Consider the following 18,094-nt stretch of genomic DNA (forward strand, 5'->3'; position numbering starts at 1 on the left):
GAGATGTGTGTGTGCGTACGCGCACGTGTGTGTGTGTGTGTGTGTTTGTTCATGACATCCGTCCAATAGTTATGGACGAAAGCGATCACATCTGGAGCGCGTGTGTGCGTGTGTGTGTGTTGAGGGGCGGTATTTGCACGCCCTGCGCAAGGCTGGGGTCAGAGGATGTGTTGGGACTGAGTTTGTTTGTATGTTTGTGTGTATAATTAGAGGTGTGTGAGGCAGTGCAGTGCAGTGGAGTGGGCCAACTGTATACGTACGGCTGTTGCGCGTAGCGTGTTGTTTGAGCGTAACGACAGGGACACATACACAGGAATTTGGCCAACCCAAGCGAACTTCATCATTCATTCATTCCAATGAGGGAAGGGAAGTAGGGTGAAGGCAATCAAACAGGGCTGAAGCGGAGCAGAAATATATATGCAAATGAGGAGTGAACATAATATAATATGTATGTTGCTACGACCTGTTGACCGTTCGGCTGTCAGAATGGAACACTGAATTTCGCCTCTTGGCCTCGCTCGTTTCGCTTATGTCCCCGGTGTGAGGGGGTGTTTTAAATTGGGTATGCCACTATTTTGGGGCTTAGTACAGTTAAAATCGTTGGCCAGGGTTTATAAAGGTGGTAAAGTGTCTTATTTTTCATTTATTTATTTAGCATGTCGCTAAGCTAGTGAAAGTCAATGGATCCGTGTAGCATGCTACAATGCTACACGGATCCATTGACTTTCACTATCTTAGCGACATATTCCCTCTTTTAACTTGTCTTAAAGCAAGACAACGCTTAGCATGAAAAATAAGACACTTTACCACCTTTAGAAACCACAGCCAACGATTTTAACTGTATTAAGCCCCAAAATAGTGGCATACCCCTTTAAGGTATGAGTGCAGTGGGGGAAGGGGGTGTTTTAAGGTGTGGATGCCGGGTGTGGCATACGAGTCGGACTGGCTGCCTGCCTCACCTCAGCAGACCGGCATTACATCATGACACTTCCTGCTGTACTGCACTTTCCTTTTTTTTGTCTGTCCCCCAATTCTTATTCTCACAATATCTATTGCAATTTTGGCCATTTTATTTCTCATTCACAGTTTCTCATTCACTCACTGACATTGTCTAGGTTTTTTTTTCCCCCTCCTTCATTCTTTCTTGCACACGTTTCACACGTTTGTTCATTCTCTCGGTGGCTGTGACTGCCTTCCTGAGTGTGCTCTTGTGGCAGCAGTGACAGCAAGAGAGGGTATGTGTGCTATTGTTTACATAGACGAGGCAGGAAGTGTGTCTTTGAGAGAGAGAGAGAGAGAGAGAGACGCGCACACACACAAGAAGGAGAGAGACAACTTGAGAGAGAGAGAGAGAGAGACACACACACACAGACAGAGAGAGAGACACACAGAGAGAGACACAGAGAGAGACACAGAGAGAGACACAGAGAGAGACACAGAGAGAGACACAGAGAGAGACACAGAGAGAGACACAGAGAGAGAGACAGAGAGAGACACAGAGAGAGACACAGAGAGAGACACAGAGAGACTAGGGCCCCAGTGAGATGGCCATTGTGTAAGCCCACCCCTCCTTGTGTCTTCCTCTGGTGAAGTAGTGCATTATATTCAGCTCGCCCCAGTCTACCACCACACCACACCACTACTACTCTGCTCTCCACTGTCCAGTCATTCAGCCGCCTACACACTTCCTCTGTCACCAGATGAACTGGCTCACCAAACCAGACTATCTCCCAGCTCCAGGCTTCAGAGAAAAGAGCTTTTTAATTTTCTCCTTCACACGAGGAGATGATAACAGGATTAGCCATAGAAATAGCCCAGGGAAAATACAGTCCTACTGATAGGTGGGCGATTGTGTTCCATGTTGGCTTAATAGCTGGTGGAAATGATGCAATTGCTTGAAGTTGAATTGCGCAGTTATGGACAAGTGCTTAGTATGGTGTAGGACTAGGTTGATTGCTCCCCTCTTCAAATGGGGATTAGGCTTGCCCAGATGCAGGAAAACATATCAAGGAATGTTATATTATCCCTTGTTTGCCATGCTGTATCTTGTAGAAATGATGCAATAGCTGAAGAACATACAGACATGTACTTTGTACAGTCTGGATATTTTTTGTTCCATGGGAGTAAGATGGATAAGAGGATTAACTTAGCCCAGATATGGAACGGCATATCAATGATTCATTTAATTCTAGCCGATGTGTTTTCAATCCATGCATAGCTAGCTTGTAGATATGATGCAAATTGCACATGTGACTGTCAATATGTGTGTGGCCCAATTGGGATTTTTTTTTATTTGTTGGGGCGGGATGGGGGATGTAATTTTTTTCAGATTTGTCAGCCTTGTCTTTGGCTGTATGAATGCCGATAGCAGGGCTAATAGTATTCAGGCTCCATGCCTGATTTCAGGCTTGACAGAGTTTGCAAAAATAAAAACATTGATAATAATTATCCATTAGGTTATTCTTATCTCAGAAAGTGTTAAATGTTCAGGGTTTTCTTCTACTATCAGGCTTGAATAATGGTCATACACAGGCTATTAAATGTTTGAATAATGTGTCAAAATAGGCCTACGTTACGTCACTATGCAGTATCTTGTCGTCGTCGTCGTTAGAGCAGGTGAAAAAGTTCAGGCTCAGGATTTTTTTTCACTATCACCCCTGCGATAGGGTTGTGGCTGTGTGCATGTGTGTTGCATGTCTGTGGCTTACCGGTTTGGGAGTTTGTCTTGGAGTCAGAAGGTTACAGGTTCGAATATCATCTCATCCATGGCTGAAGTGCCATTGAGCAGGGCATCTCGCCCTAGCCTGGTCCTGACCATCCCATAATACTGCACTTTCATTTCGTATTCATGGTCTGGAGGTTGTTTGATCTGACACGATTGCAGGAAGGACATTTTCAGAAAAATCAGGAATTAACGTATATGTTGTTGAACAAACATGTCTGACGTCTATCTATGGCGATGTAGGACCGTTTAACGGACATGTCTGACAGAATATCCTACCGTAGGATAAAATTACAATGTAGGACCGTTTGTCAGGATCACCGGCGCAAATCCTGCCGGTGAACATCGCTCCACAGAAAACGGGTACCAGACGTAGTGCGGAGCCAAGTCTCTTGGCGGAAGTACGTAGGATGGTGCGCTAGGCTAATCTCACCCCCACATTGCTCCTGGGATTGTAACCTACACAGTGTACCTAAAGCAGGGATGGGCAACTTTTTTGATGAGGAGGGCCACGTTTTTTCATCGCCACAATCGGAGGGCCACATGACCACGGATCTGACTCCCATCTGAGTTGGAGGTGTAGGCTAGTTGGTTGCTCACTGACTGCCCATATTGTTTGGAAGGAATAGAATACTCTATACTCAATACTCCATTGGCCAACAGTATAATTACAAGATTGATTCAGTAGTTGTTTTAAAAAATATGGTAATTATTTTCTTAATTAGGCCTACTGTTTTATCTACGGGCCGCATTGAGTGAGGAGGCGGGCCGCATGTGGCCCCCGGGCCGCCAGTTGCCCATCCCTGACCTAAAGGAACTGCAAGTTGCTTTGTGTAAAGGCGTTAGATAAAGGGTAATATTGGTGTTGTTGTCACGTTGAGGGGAGATGAAGAGACCAAGAGCCAGTGGTTTAGGACCGTGCGTACTGCGCGCAGTGTGCATTAAGTGTCCTCAACTGACCAGGCCACCGCCGCCATCAGCAACAGAGGCAAATGACGCCTGCCTGTGTGCCTGCATGCCTGCCTGTGTGCCTGCATGCCTGCCTGGGTGCCTGCCTGCCTGCCTTCCAGTCTGCGTGTCTGCCTGGGTGTGCTAATAACTGCTGCTTTGTTGCATTTACAGTTTCCTGCAATAAGGGAGGCAGATCAAAGCAGATAGCAACTAGAGGAATTTTAGGCCCGAGTCTCTGTCCCTCCCTTCTTCCATCCCTCCCTTCACTGCCTGGCTCTGTCCCTCCCCCGCCCAGAAAGCAGTTGAGAGAGGGAGGGAGGGAGGGAGGGAGAGAGTATAGGCTCTTCTTGAGCTTAACCTGCTTCTCTCTCGCTCTCTCTCTCTTCCCTCTCCCATATGACCTGAAAAAAGCACCATGTCACCAGTTTGCGTGGGCTATTCTGGTCATTGAGGAAGGGGTGAAAAGCTTTGATGTCCTGCCCTTATTTTTGGAGTTGGTTGGGGCGGGGGGTGTCAACTGGGAAGAGGGTGTGTGAAGTTAGGCTAGCTGACATGGTGTCAACAAGATGTCACGGTGGGCAAGTGTTAGTTCCGCTGCGAGTCATTTCTGAGGATCCTCTGTGTGTGCAGCATAGAAGGATGCTTGGTAGTGTTTAGGGAGGGAGGGTGTTGGTTTCTTTGCCTGACAGTTTTATTGGCCTTTTTTACAGCAGCTTTAAAGGGGCTCTAGGTAGGATTAAAAGTTTAATCAATCACTGTCCCGAGTCAGCCGATCCTTATTTGAGTCATTAGTAGGTGATCAATGACTCTCACGACCACTTCCACGGTCCGCTGTCAGAAAACCCCAAATGTAACTTTTGGCAGAGCGGTCCGAACGAGTATCATGGGAAATACTTCTCATACGAAAAATCGCTCTACGTACAGTCATATTTGTATCAACTGCTGGCATTCCGTAATAAAACACATTCTCACAGCGAGTTTATTTCATGTTTTTCATGATATTGACGCCTGCGTACCACGGGCACCGTGCAAACAACATCATCTTACATTGTGCCCCTTTAATCTACTGCTGGTATTGGGAATGGGAATAACAAAACATGTATTAAATACTACTAGGTAGGTACCTTTCATAACACACAGGCGACCATATCTACCGACATTCCAATTTTCCTGGAATTCTGACGTATATTGGACCAATCCTCCTCCCCATTCCTGGTGTTGCCTAAATGCTGTAGTATTAGTAGTATTTCCTTTCAATTTCTGACTACAATTTGTCCCTCCGTCAGCACAAACTTCTCACAGACTTTGCTACTGAAAAATTGTCAGGTATGCCATGGTACACGTTATTAACTAGAAGTATTTACAAGAGGATTTATCATGGTCAAATGAGATAAGATTTGATTCGATTCCACTTTATTGGCGTCAGTCTTGTATTCGGAGGAGCAAAATATTACATGCCGTCAGTGTCCAGTAATACCACTATACTACACTACCACTATACTACACTAGACAACTGTTCAGTCCAAATCTATTCAGTGCAATCATCTTGAAGTTGGATTCTTTAGTAGGCCTAGTGTGTGTTCAGGCTAGTGTTTTGATGGAAGTGTGAATATATGCATAGGATAACTTCAAGCCACATTAAGTAAGTTATGTTTGTGTTCCAGTAAATTTTGATAGGAGTGTTTTCTGAGTCATTTTGTGTTGCTGTTTCTCCAGTTCTGCCAGTATGTCATTTGCACGCTGTGGGGCTCTCTCTCTCTCTCCTCTCTCTCTCTCCTCTCTCTCTCTCTCTCTCTCTCTCTCTCTCTCTCTCTCTCTCTCTCTCTCTCTCTGAATTTACGGCAAACAAACAAGCCTGTATGATTCACCTGTTGATGGTTAGTGGCTGTGGCTCAGCATTCCACACACGGAGAGCTTTTCCACCACAGATGCACTCTACGTGTGGTGAACGAATGGCATAGCCAGTCAGCATTTCTATTTTGGCTGCTTAAACACACACTCATTGGGACCCAGGCTAATTGAACACAAACACACACACACACACACACACACACACCTGACTCTTTTGGCACACTTGACTGTTATGTAAAGGGGCGGCTGTCTTGTGTTGTTTGCAGTGCATGATGTCACTGTTTACAACTACCCAGCATGTGTGTTTAACACATCACCCAGCAAGGTCATCGAGGTCAACTCGACCAGTGCGGCTCTCTCCGTAATAACATGGTGACTCATAGATTTGCATTGCTGCAGCTTTCTTTCTTAAATTGACTCATGTACAGTGTGGTTGTATTGTGGTACTTATATACACACGACTACTTATTAAGTTATTGGTTTGTTATACATTTTGTAAGTACCCTGTCCCTGATGTTTAAGCTCAGTGTAATATAGCTCTTGTCTCTGCTCACTTTAAGCCAAGTGGGCCCAACACATAACACTTGTCTGTTTGCCTGAAAGTGTGTTTTCAAGCAGTGGAAGGCTGCCAAGATCTGCTGACACACAGACTTTTTTGTGTGTGTGCGCATGCCTGTGCGTGCATGCATGCTTGCGTGCCAAGCATTCGTTTCCAGCACTGAAATGTCAAAGCATGTTGGGCAACTGTTACATTTCTCATGGAACATATAACTTGGTGAATAGCTTTAGCTCAGTGGTTGGCACAGTGCAGATTCTGTTCCCACATGAGTTGGCTGATATTTATAATTGGCCATTTATACTCCAATGTATGTGAAATTTGGACCAATCTGATTGATGTTGTCCAGATGCATACGTTAGGGCCAAGGTCTAGCTGTGAGTTTGCGAGTGTGCACATGCATGTTTGTGAGCACATTTGGACAGTTGTTTTTGGCCGTGATGTGACGAGAGGTGTGGCTGAAGGCCAAAGCAGGCATGTGCCCAGTTAACACAAGTGAGATTGAGAGACTCTGGAGGCTACTTATGCCATTTCTTGTAGGAAAGATATGGTGTACGAGTGGCCATGGCTGTTCATTGGGCATTACGAATGTATCATTTGGCTATACGTTGCCCATAGACAATCGTGTCAGTTGTATCTATTCAATCAATCTGTAAGCTTCTCTTTGTCTAGTAGTTTGCATCATCGCTTTTTCAACCCTCCCCGCTTTCTGATTGGCTCCCTAGCTCAGGAACCCGCTTTTGGTGTTGAATCCATGCTCTCAGATTGGAATGATTGTGCAAAGCAACATGGGATTTCCCAGACAAGTGAGTTGATGCAGATATATGTGCTAACATGAATCAATCCACCCCTGCGTGCCTGCATACTGGCCCATCCTGGAAATGATAGAAATGGAAAAGTAATTGGAAAAAAAATGGAATCGAATCGCTGCCTTAAGAAGTCATTATCGAATCGTATCGTCATGAAAGCTGTAATGTACACCCTTATTCATAGTGCAACCGAGTAATGCACCGTGCTGCCTCATTAACCTGCATGCAGAGCAGAGCATGATAAGCTCTCTCCCATCTGGCACACTTTATCTCCAGACACCGTCAGCTGAGCACCGATAATTGCCCAGCTGAGATAATGGCACCGCTGGACAGGTTTTACAACAGCGTTATGTAATAGCCTAGCACTGAGCTGTTGCCGCCTTTGATGCTAACTTATATGCCACTGTGACTCGTAATGCACATCGACTCTTTATGCAAACTGTTTTTACTGGCCTGTAAAGGCAAAGTGCAACTATGCAGTGGCTAATGGCTACAATTGAGAAAAATGCCTTCAAATTGGCTGTGCCCACTCTCATGAGCCTTAGGTATAATGTGTTCATGTAATCTCACCTTTTGAACATGAACATCCTAGCACTTCTTGAAATATCATTGTCCATTTCCAGTTTAAACTCAGTTTTAACTTCGTAGCCTGGACTTGTGTCTGCTGTTAAGCTTTGTGGGACAGAGCCTTGGCTTGCATAGCTTTCGCCTATGGGGTAGACTTGCAGTTGACTGTGTTGTGACATGGGAACGTTTTCCACATACCACACAGAGAGAAAGTCAACAGAAGTAATTTGCTGTGTAAATTGAGCCTTAAAAACACAAAAGGCTGGTTAATGCCCTTCATTCTGTCAGTAGCAAAGCTCGGGTCTTAGCCTGAAGAATGCCTCTTGTGTCTGTGGTCGTAGCTTTTTTTCCCCCCTCTGCTCTTTTTGACTGGTTGAGGTTTGAGACGAGAGCTACTTATTTGTGGGTGTGTGCGTGTGGGTGGAGGGAGGTTTGGTGAAGAAACAGATTTTTTTTTTTACATTAGCTAAGGTTAAATATATGTGCAAAGGGGTTGAACAATCGTAAAGTAAAACATCAGACTCACCATGAAGGTTTTGGGGTGTAAGAGAGCAACACCTCTGCAAAGGTACTCTTAACTCATTGAGTGCCAGCCATTTTCAAATTCAAACTGGGGGGTGCAGGCTTTTTTCAGCGTTTGAGTGATTTTTTAAGAGCCATAAAAAATGTAGTTCTTTGTCCATGTGAACAACAAACATACCAGATCAACGTGTTAGGCCCCACCCCCCATGAAAAACGCAATTGACTTGATATCATGTCTTTGGCACTGTGCCATACATTCTGAAAAGACTCGTTTTCAAGTCCATGGCACTGAAAGAGCTACGAACATCTCTTTTCACTGACACATTAAGGCAAAAAGCACCGGATTTACTGTATATTGCAGAGCCATTTGACACCAGAGCTCCACTCGTGTGTGTGTTTTTTTTGTGTCAAAGGTGATGGGGCCCCATCTCTTCTAGATAGGCTACACTTGCTCTGTTGTGATGGACGTAGCGTCACTATCTAGATCTCGTGAACACTCGCACCTGAAATGCTACCTATCACCTTCCACCCTGATTCAGCGGGATTTGTGGTATCAGATGGATGACTCAATGAGTCCTTTAGAGTTAGCCACCAAAAAGAGGGTTTTTTTTGCAGTGATGTTGAGAGGTTTTCCTTGATGAATCCCAGAGAAATGCCTGCAAAAGTGGAGAGATTTTCTCTCCATATTACTGTGGGCGTTTGAAATGTGACAGAGCACTGTAATTAATTATTGGAAGTCGTGACACACAAGCCCTTTTAAATTCTGTCAGTTTAACAAGAAGCCAATATAAATGCACGCACGCACCCACGCACGCACAGCCATGTTAGAACATCCCATACTGGGGAAAAGCACATTGCAGGAAGAAAAAACACCTGTATAAAAATTGTTTATGTCTTCATGTCCAGAAGGACTAATACGAGTTTCTGTACTCCAACACTATTCTTGTACTATAGCAGTACTGCAGTGCTAAGCAGAACTATTTTATACATTCATTAGGCATGTTCCAGGCTACACAGAAGTACACTGGTCGTTATCAGTGTTCTCACCAGTTGTGGCTTCTAAAAGCAGTGATGCAGAGATTATCCAGTCGCTCTGATTGATGTCTGTTGTCCAATCATCTCCTTTCTGTCTCATATAAACGAAGCCAATTGGAGATTGGAGCCAATTTTTGGTCCCCTAGGGGAAATTCTTTCTCTGCACTTTATCCCATTTGGACTAGTGAATCACATTGAAGTACACACACTAGTCCGTAGCAGTGGGCTGCCTGCTGAGCGGCGCCCGGGGAGCAGTGTAGGGGTTAGGTGCCTTGCTCAAGGGCACTTCAGCCGTGGTCCGGTCGGGCATTGAACCGGGAACCCTTGGGTTGCCAACCCAGTGCTCTAACCACTGAGCCACGACTGCCCTGTTGATTGATCACACAAACCTGGGGTGCATTTCTTGAAGCCATAGTTGCTTACTACGTTAGCTACTTTATTGTTCACAATGCAATATCCCATTGGCGACTACCCAAGTTGCTATCTGGCTAACAGCTACGCTTTTGAGAACCGCACCCCTGATCTTATATATTTTGTTGTTGTTGTTGTTGACATTTTGTGCATATTAATGGGATGCTCAGTGTAATCTGTGGTCTCTGTAAGTTAGTGTCCACTTTTCAAGACCTAAAATTACTGCATTTTGAAAGTTGTCAAACATGTCTTTCTTCATTCTTCAATGAACGTAGTGGCCCTGATCGGACTAAAAGCATTGGTGTCTGTATAAGGATTGCAGTGTCTATTTGTGTGGTGGTTCTTCCATCTGTGACCAAGTGGAGGACTCCAGCTCAGAGCTTAGTCTGATAAATGGCAATAGCTTGACTATGCTGTGCTGAGTGTACTACTCCATGGCCTCTAAAAGCACTGGTGTCTAATGGTCTGCGGCGTCTGTCTGTGTTGTCTCTTCCAGCTGCGTGCAAGTAGAGGAGCACCATGCGGCGGACATCGATGTCTATCACTGTCCCAACTGCGACGTCCAGCATGGACCCTCCTTGAGTAAGTGGCCACCGGTCTTTGCTTGACCACACACACATACACATACATACACATACATACACACACACACACACACACACACACACACTGGTTTGCACAAGTGAGACATGGTCTGGAGACCGCCTACTGATTGTCTCGTAGGGAAGGTTACGATTGGCAGTATGATTGTACTTCTATTATAACGTATGCATATTTAAGATGTCTGTACACAAACGCGCACCCAAATGTACCAAAAAGCTTCCTGTTATTACTGTGTTGCCATGTGCTGGCTGTTTTTGGTAATGCCCTGAAACACTGAGCTGCATGCTTGGTGAACTCTCCACCACCATCCCCCCTGATCATCGTCTCCGTCCCCACCCCCCAAAGTGCGGGGGTCAGCCAGTAACAGGCTAATTGAATGCTAGTGTAATCCTTTAATTGAGTCTGAGAACTGGCCTGTGGTTATGGGGCCGCACTGAGGGGAGAGGAGAGGAGAGGAGAGGAGAGGAGAGGAGAGGAGAGGAGAGGAGAGGAGAGGAGAAGCGGAGGGCTGTTACTGCTACTGTGAGAATTAGTGGTGTGGGGGAGGGGAAGAAACCATAAATCATTTTTGCCTGTCATTCTATTTGCCTTCTATGGGAAGTAGGGGGTGATGTGCCTGCTCGTAAAAAACATTTTATGAATTTAAGAGAACGCAAGCATAGAATGTTATTTTAAGTAACGACACTATAACATCCCCTAACGTGATTTTAACACGTTTGTAATGGTGTAAATCAAATTCAAAGTCTGCTTTATCGCCAATATCTGCACATGTGATAGGCATACAAAGGAATCGTGAATGACTTTTCTTGTAGATCCATGCGTAACAAACGTTGAAGAGTACAGGCTCAAAACACAGCACATCCTAACCATCTAAAAATCCAATAATTATGATGCGACGTCTTCTGCTGTGAAAAAACACAACAAGAAATGTTGCGTTAGCGTGATAACGAGGCGTTACAACACGCACCCCAAATGTGATTTATCGCGGTTGTTAATGGTGAAATGATCTATTCCGCAGTGAAAAAGCGCAATAACTGGCATCGCCATGACTACACGGAGGCGGATGATGGCACGAGGCCGGTGCAGGCGGGCACGTCCGTGTTTGTGCGGGAGCTGCAGGAGAGGACCTTTCCCAGGTAGCTTCAGGGAGCTCCACACCTCATGTTGTTTTTGTTGCCTTCTGTTCTTCTTCTCCTCTCTCTCTCTCTCTCTCTCTGTCTTTCTTTCTTTCTTTCTTTCTTTCTTTCTTTCTTTCTTTCTTTCTTTCTTTCTTTCTTTCTTTCTTTCTTTCTTTCTTTCTTTCTTTCTTTCTTTCTTTCTTTCTTTCTTTCTTTCTTTCTTTCTCTCTCTCTTTCTCTCTTTCTCTCTTTCTCTCTTTCTCTCTTTCTCTCTCTCTCTATGTTTACTCAAGTGGTGTCTCTGTTGGCCTCTCGCACCTTCTGCTGTGGGAACCTAAAGAAAATGGGTTCTGCAGTTAAACTGATTAGTTTCTTAGGAAAGGTAGACGAGGCTTTCACAAAATCAGTATTGAAACCTACAGAGCAACAGATTCTGCTGCAGTGAAATTAATTAATAAAGGTAGACAAACCTTTGGGAAAATGCTACATTGAATCCATGCATTGCAAAGTTTGAGTATTCAAGCATCAGCCTGATGTGAATATGGAAAGAATAAGTGAAAAATGCAAATTGAAGTGCGTACAGTGCCACATTTTTATGTAGATGAAGAGAATATAAGGGAGAATGCTAATTCAATTGTGGTTACCATGTTACCAACACCTGTCTTCTTGGTTGTCTGTGCTTTTTGTCCTCCAGTGCGGATGAGATCGTCCACCGCATGCAGGGGCACCAGGTTACGGCCAAGTACCTGGAGAAGCATGGCTTCAACTACCCCATCATGTTGCCCGACTTCGAGGGCCTGGGGCTCAAGCTGCCGCCTCCCTCCTTCTCTGTCAAAGACGTGGAGCAGTGCGTAGGTAAGGACATGATGGCACTCGAACAAGACCGTGGGAGAGAGCATGTGTGGATGTGTGTTGATCTTTTGATATGTGTTTGAATGTCCTCTGGACCAGTAGTTCTCAACTGAAACATTCTTGGGACCCACCATTTTCCACTCTCATTCAATCGCCTATCAACATAAAAGTTGCAAATTGTTGCAAGAAAAGTTGGATGGTTTTTTTTTTTTAGCCAATCAATGAATTACGATTTTTTTTTCTACACCACGGCTCCGCGACCCACCCATGACCCCTCCGCGACCCACTTTTGGGTCACGACCCACCAGTTGAGAAACACTGCTCTGGACCATCATAACACAGTCTCTGTATTAAAAATTCCAACACATTTGTGACCTCTTTTGCAATCAGAAGAAGCCAACTGTATGAACCGAAGGTGAAACTGTCTGAAAGAACAAACAGCAAAACAGTTTTTCCAAGACTCAGTGTAGATCTAACCATCGGCCTCCAAGGGTTTCTGCATCTGTTGGCTATCTGCATTTTTGGAGTTCAATACACCAGTTCAGACAACCGTATGGATTGAAGGTGTACACACAGACCTTGATTTGAACATCCTCCAACCTACTCTGGATGAATACCTTGTAGTTGTCCTTCAATGACCTCTTCATCCAAAACAATCTAAAGACATCATTTGAAGCCTGAGCAAAAGCAATATATCTCCTAGTCAGAATTCCTTTAATCCCTGATCATGAAACCTTCAAAAGAAGGATATCATCAGACGTACGTCAGCCTACAGTTAATGTCAGGAACGGCTTGCAGATGTCAGTCTATATGACACTAAGAAATACCATCAGACGGCTAGTATGGAAAGTACGTATGGAAAGACTCGTAAGCCTCACCCTATATGCATTAATTCAATTATGTCTAAATTTAAAACACTCCAGAGCTAATATCTAATCAAATTAGTGGCCTTGGCTTATCGAGGGTCCGAGAGTTCAAGCCAAGGCATTTCCTTCCTCCTGCTGCCTTTGTGTTATAAAGGGGGAGAGAGGAGGAGAGGAGAGAGACTCTGGTACATCCTGGCTCTGGTTACAGGCGAGTGATGAGAGGGAGCATCTCGAGTTCAACGCTGCAGCACACCGCGTTTTATCTCCCTAAGCTCCGATTACACGCCATCGCCGCACGCTCCATTGAGCAATAAGCGCCTCTTGTTTTAAAGAAGCCGGGGAGTGTGTGTGTGTGGGGGGGGGGAGCAGGTGTTGGGACTGGGGGAGTTAGTAGAGGGCCTCCGGGGTTGGGGATCACATTACAGTCTTGCAGTTTTGGAGACAATGGGGATAGAGGGGTAAATACACACCCACACACACACACCCTTCCACTCAACCTTCTTTCTCTCTTTCGCTTTTTGCTGTTCTCTTTTATGATATCGCTTCTTTCCTTATTTCTCTCTCTCCCCGTGTTCATCACTTCACTTCATGTATAGCTCCTCGTTTCTCCCATCTTCCCGGTCTCTGTCCGCCTGCCCTCTCTCCTCCTCTCTCCTCCTCCCTCTCTCCTCCTCTCTCCTCCTCCCTCTGTCCATCATCCTCTCTGGTCCATCATTTATTCCTCGGTTTCTACTTCTGCCTCTCTTTCTCTGCCCCTCCATTTCTCTGAGTACATTATCTCACTCTCTCTCTCCCCCATGCCACTCTGCCCCCCATTGTTGTTTCAGTGGTCCTGTCACCTGTGCTTGGACAGGAAAAGAAAATGCAACTCGAGCCCGCTGTGCTCTTGTTCTTGGATAGCATGGGCTGGGATCGAGGTGGTGGCCTCTCTTAAACTCTTAATACCGGGGAGGTGAGGAGTGCTTTATTGGCATCGGAGGTATTTAGTGACCGACAGTCAGACACCCCTCCAACCCAGACACTGCGTCCTCCTCTCATCTATTACTACCACAGCTGTAGCACACACACACACACACACACACACACACACACACACACACACACACACACACACACACACACACACACACACACACACACACACACACACACACACACACACACACACACACACACACAGACACACAGACACACACACACAGATTGGAGGTATGGAGCAACACAGATTGGAGGTATGGAGGCGTTACATTTTCAGTCACGCACACACACATACGTATGCTCACACTCAGACACACACACACAACACACACACACACACACACACGCGCGCATACACATACACACGCACACCTTGAGCACTGTGTGAGCAGCCTGATTAGCTGTATGGATGTCGGGGGAGTGCTGTGCTCCAAAATGCTCTCCGCTGCCTCTGCTTAAGCACTCCCTCCCTCTCCAGCTGTTCCCTGTCATCAGACGCTGGCCAGCTGGGCTCCTTGTTGGAGCACACACACACACACACACACACACACACACACACACACACACACACACACACACACACACACACACACACACACACGTGTGTGGGAGGCTGGTGGCAGCAGCAGAAACAGTGGGTGGGGGGCTGGGCAGTCAAGTCAGTCTCTCTTGCACACAAACGCCAGCTGTCCACTCCCGGCTTATTGGCAGTCCTGTTTCCGGTCCCTGCTAGCTCCTCGCACATACACATACTCGCTCTCTCACAAGATCGCCCCCCGCTCTCTAAATCTCTCCCTCGTATCCGGTCCTCACTCACCCACTTGGTCACTCGTTTTGGGTGCTCGCTAGCTCAGTTGGTCAGTTACTCACGAGTGAGCTCACTTGTAAGGTCTCTCACTAGCCCACTAGCTCGCTCACTCTGGCCTCTTGCTTGGCCACCGGTTTGTGTAACTTGATTAGCAGCTGTGTGTTGCAAGGAAGGAGTTAGTGAGAGGGTGACCTATCCATATGTACCTTGCTTTGGTGATGGTGATTTCCTCGTTCATAGAGAGAGAGAGAGAGAGAGAGAGAGAGAGAGAGAGAGAGAGAGAGAGAGAGAGAGAGAGAGAGAGAGAGGAGAGAGAGAGAAGAGAGAGAGAGAGAGAGAGAGAGAGAGAGAGAGGAGAGAGAGAGAGAGAGAGAGAGAGAGAGAGAGAGAGAGAGAGAGAGAGAGAGAGACAGAGAGAGAGAGAGAGAGAGAGAGAGAGAGAGAGAGAGAGAGAGAGAGAGAGAGAGAGAATTAGCAAGAAGAGGCTGTTCTCTTGGAAGAGAAGAAGGGAGAGGTCATTTCCTTTCGCAGCCTCAGAAGGCCTCACACTCCCACTACAGCCACCTCAGCAGCCTCCTCCCTTCACCTCAGCTGCCTTCTGATCACGTGACCTCCTCAGAGCGAGAAATTCCCTGGGGGAAGTAGCACAGTGGTGTGGAAATAACGACCAGCGCCAGGGGCTCGGCAATTAAGCAATCACGTTTACAGTCTTTCTTTACTTCTCTTTCTCCTTGTCAGTACATTTCTTTCGCTCTTGCTCTCTCTCGCACTCTCTCCCTCTCTCTCTATCTCTCTCTGTCTTTCCTAGTTTCTCTGGCACTGCTGCTGACCCCTCCTTTAATCAAGGAAGTGGAGTAAAAATTTGTTTTTATGATTCTGAGGTGTTTTCTGCTGTGTTTTTGCTTATTTTGTCTTGGCTCGTGCACTCTGTTTATGAAACATCATTAAACTGCCAAACAATGTCAATGACACCTGGGTTGTAAGTGTGGTGACGTCAACCACAGTTAAGCACGATGCAAAGCCATATGTTGTAAGAACACTAGAGCTTTTCAGCATTGTCTATTCAAATAAGCATCATATACACTCTGAAAGAACGACTCATTCTCTCCAAATCCCTGCAATCAGAAAAACAATTTTGCAAGCACAATATCTGATCCAAAATGATGAAATCAGGATGTCTTGGCCTGCCTTACGTTTTTGTTTTGTACATCTACACTGGTAGTGTCTCTTGTGTTCTTTTGCAAGTAATTCTGACAATGAGAATTCTGATAATAACAATACAAAAATCTACTCTGTATTTCGCCACATAATGTATGCTGATTATGTCAAAGATTTTCAATATGTTAAACCAAGACAAATTGGAGCATCATGCACCACCATGCAACACAAAGGGATCAAGTCCAGTCTCCTAAAAGGGTGTAACTTTCCCATTGAACTCCATTCATTCTCCTAGTTTCTAAAACAGCAAGGCTACCATAGGATGAGGGCTTAGAACCTTACATCATATCCGGAAGAAACTCTACGATCCGTCTCCTCCTCCGTCTCCCCTATCATCTCTGGTTACTGCATCTTTGTGTTGGTTTGCATGAAGGCGTCTGCTAAATCCAATCTAATCTAATGTAATGTAATGTTATGCTGTTACAGGGGGTGACAAGGTCATCGATGTGATTGACGTAGCACGGCAGGCAGACAGCAAGATGAAGCTGCGAGAGTTTGTCAAGTATTACTACCAGCCAGAACGACCAAAAGTGTTGAATGTCATCAGCTTGGAATTCTCTGACACAAAGTAAGTAAGAGACAGTTAAGAGTAAGGTGTGTGTGCGCCCGGGCGCGCGCGCGTGTGTGCGTGTGTGTGTGCGTGTGTGTGAGCGTGTGTGTGTGCGTGTGTGTGTGCGTGTGTGTGTGCGTGTGCGTGTGCGTGTGCGTGTGTGTGTGCGTGTGTGTGTGCGTGTGCGTGTGCGTGTGCGTGTGCGTGTGCGTGTGCGTGTGCGTGCGTGCGTGCGTGCGCGCGCACATATGCTTGCTGTCTTTGTGTGTGAGAGAATGAGCGTGTAGGAGTTAACTTGCTAATGACCGTCCCTTCCTCTCAGGATGTCTGACCTTCATTTGTACTTGTGTGCGTGTGTGCGCATGTGTACGTGTACGTGTGTGTGTGTGTTGGTGAGAAAGCGTAGGAGTCCATCACTAATGACTCCTACGCTCAGGATGTCAGACCTGATGATGGTGCTTCTGTTTTTGGGCTTGTGTGAGAGTCCAACACTAAAGATCTGGATAAGAATCCAACCCTAAAGATCAACTGTCCCATCCTGTCAGGATGTCGGACCTGATGGTGGTGCGTGTGCGTGTGCGCACGCATTTGTGAGGGTCCAATACAAAAGATCAAATGTCCCATCCTGTCTGTTTGTCCAACTTAATTTCGATGTGCTTTTTAAAATGTGTGTTGCTGTGTTTCCTCTCTGCATGTGTGTGTATTTGTGTGGGTGCGTGCGCCCATGTCTTGTGTGTACCTATGTATTTGGGTTCACGCTTCTGTGCATGCTCCTGTGTGCATGCTTGTGCATGTCTGTGACAGTTTCCCAATGGCAAGTGTTCTAGCATTGCTAGGAAGTGAAACGCCCAGTGATTGGATACTCTTTGGTGAACTCCGCGGAGTATCCAATCACTGGGCGTTTCACATACTAGCAAGGCTAGAACACTTGACATCAGGAATCAGTCTGTGTCTGCAGAAAGAGCGTAGGAGTGACTCAACTAATGTCTGTCCCCTCCCGTCCCCTCCTGTCCCCATCAGGATGTCGGACCTGGTGGTGGTGCCAGACGTGGCCCAGAAGATGTCCTGGGTGGAGAACTACTGGCCCGACGACTCCTTCTTCCCCAAGCCCTTCGTGCAGAAGTACTGCCTCATGGGAGTCAAGGACAGCTACACTGACTTCCACATAGACTTCGGAGGCACCTCCGTCTGGTACCATGTCCTCTGGGTACGAGTTCTTCGTGGCTTCGTTTTTATTAGGCCGTTGTTTTCTTGGTCTGTTCTTAGTTCTAGTAAAATGCACATCATGTGATGTGCGGCCGGCGTTCCACCAGGTTACTTTCAGTAAACAGTTGCTGTCTCACTGCAGAACTTCATGCAGTTGTATGTTTTATTTGACCACACATTCGTTTTGCACCTTCGTCTGGATCATCTATTTGTTTCATAGGAACAGTCTATCAGACAGCCATCACAGTTAAACATGATTCAAACCCATATGTTGTTGGAGTACTTAAGCTTTCCCATATTTTCAAGTGAAATAACAAATATAACAACACATAAATTGTGTCAGTTACACCGTCCTTTTGTTATGAGCTCTTAAAGGCTTTGATTTTATGGGTAGTCGTTTCCTAGGTACAGTCTGGCCATGCAGGCTGCAAGATTTCAAGATTACAAGATGGTTTTATTGTCATATACTCG

At 45.8% G+C, this 18,094-nt stretch overlaps 1 protein-coding gene across 1 annotated transcript in view; it reads left to right on the forward strand.

Moving 5' to 3' along the window:
• The window catches only part of kdm7aa (lysine (K)-specific demethylase 7Aa), a 38,483-nt gene that overhangs the window by 8,646 nt on the left and 11,743 nt on the right, over positions 1-18,094 (forward strand). Inside the window, exons 2-6 of the mRNA XM_063217115.1 lie at positions 9,921-10,006; positions 11,046-11,163; positions 11,840-12,000; positions 16,294-16,435; positions 17,438-17,624. Of these exons, the coding sequence (XP_063073185.1) occupies positions 9,921-10,006; positions 11,046-11,163; positions 11,840-12,000; positions 16,294-16,435; positions 17,438-17,624 (694 nt within the window). The remainder of the gene's footprint in view (positions 1-9,920; positions 10,007-11,045; positions 11,164-11,839; positions 12,001-16,293; positions 16,436-17,437; positions 17,625-18,094) is intronic.

The sequence above is a fragment of the Engraulis encrasicolus genome, chromosome 15 (genome assembly GCF_034702125.1).
Source record: "Engraulis encrasicolus isolate BLACKSEA-1 chromosome 15, IST_EnEncr_1.0, whole genome shotgun sequence".
Taxonomy (NCBI): domain Eukaryota; kingdom Metazoa; phylum Chordata; class Actinopteri; order Clupeiformes; family Engraulidae; genus Engraulis; species Engraulis encrasicolus.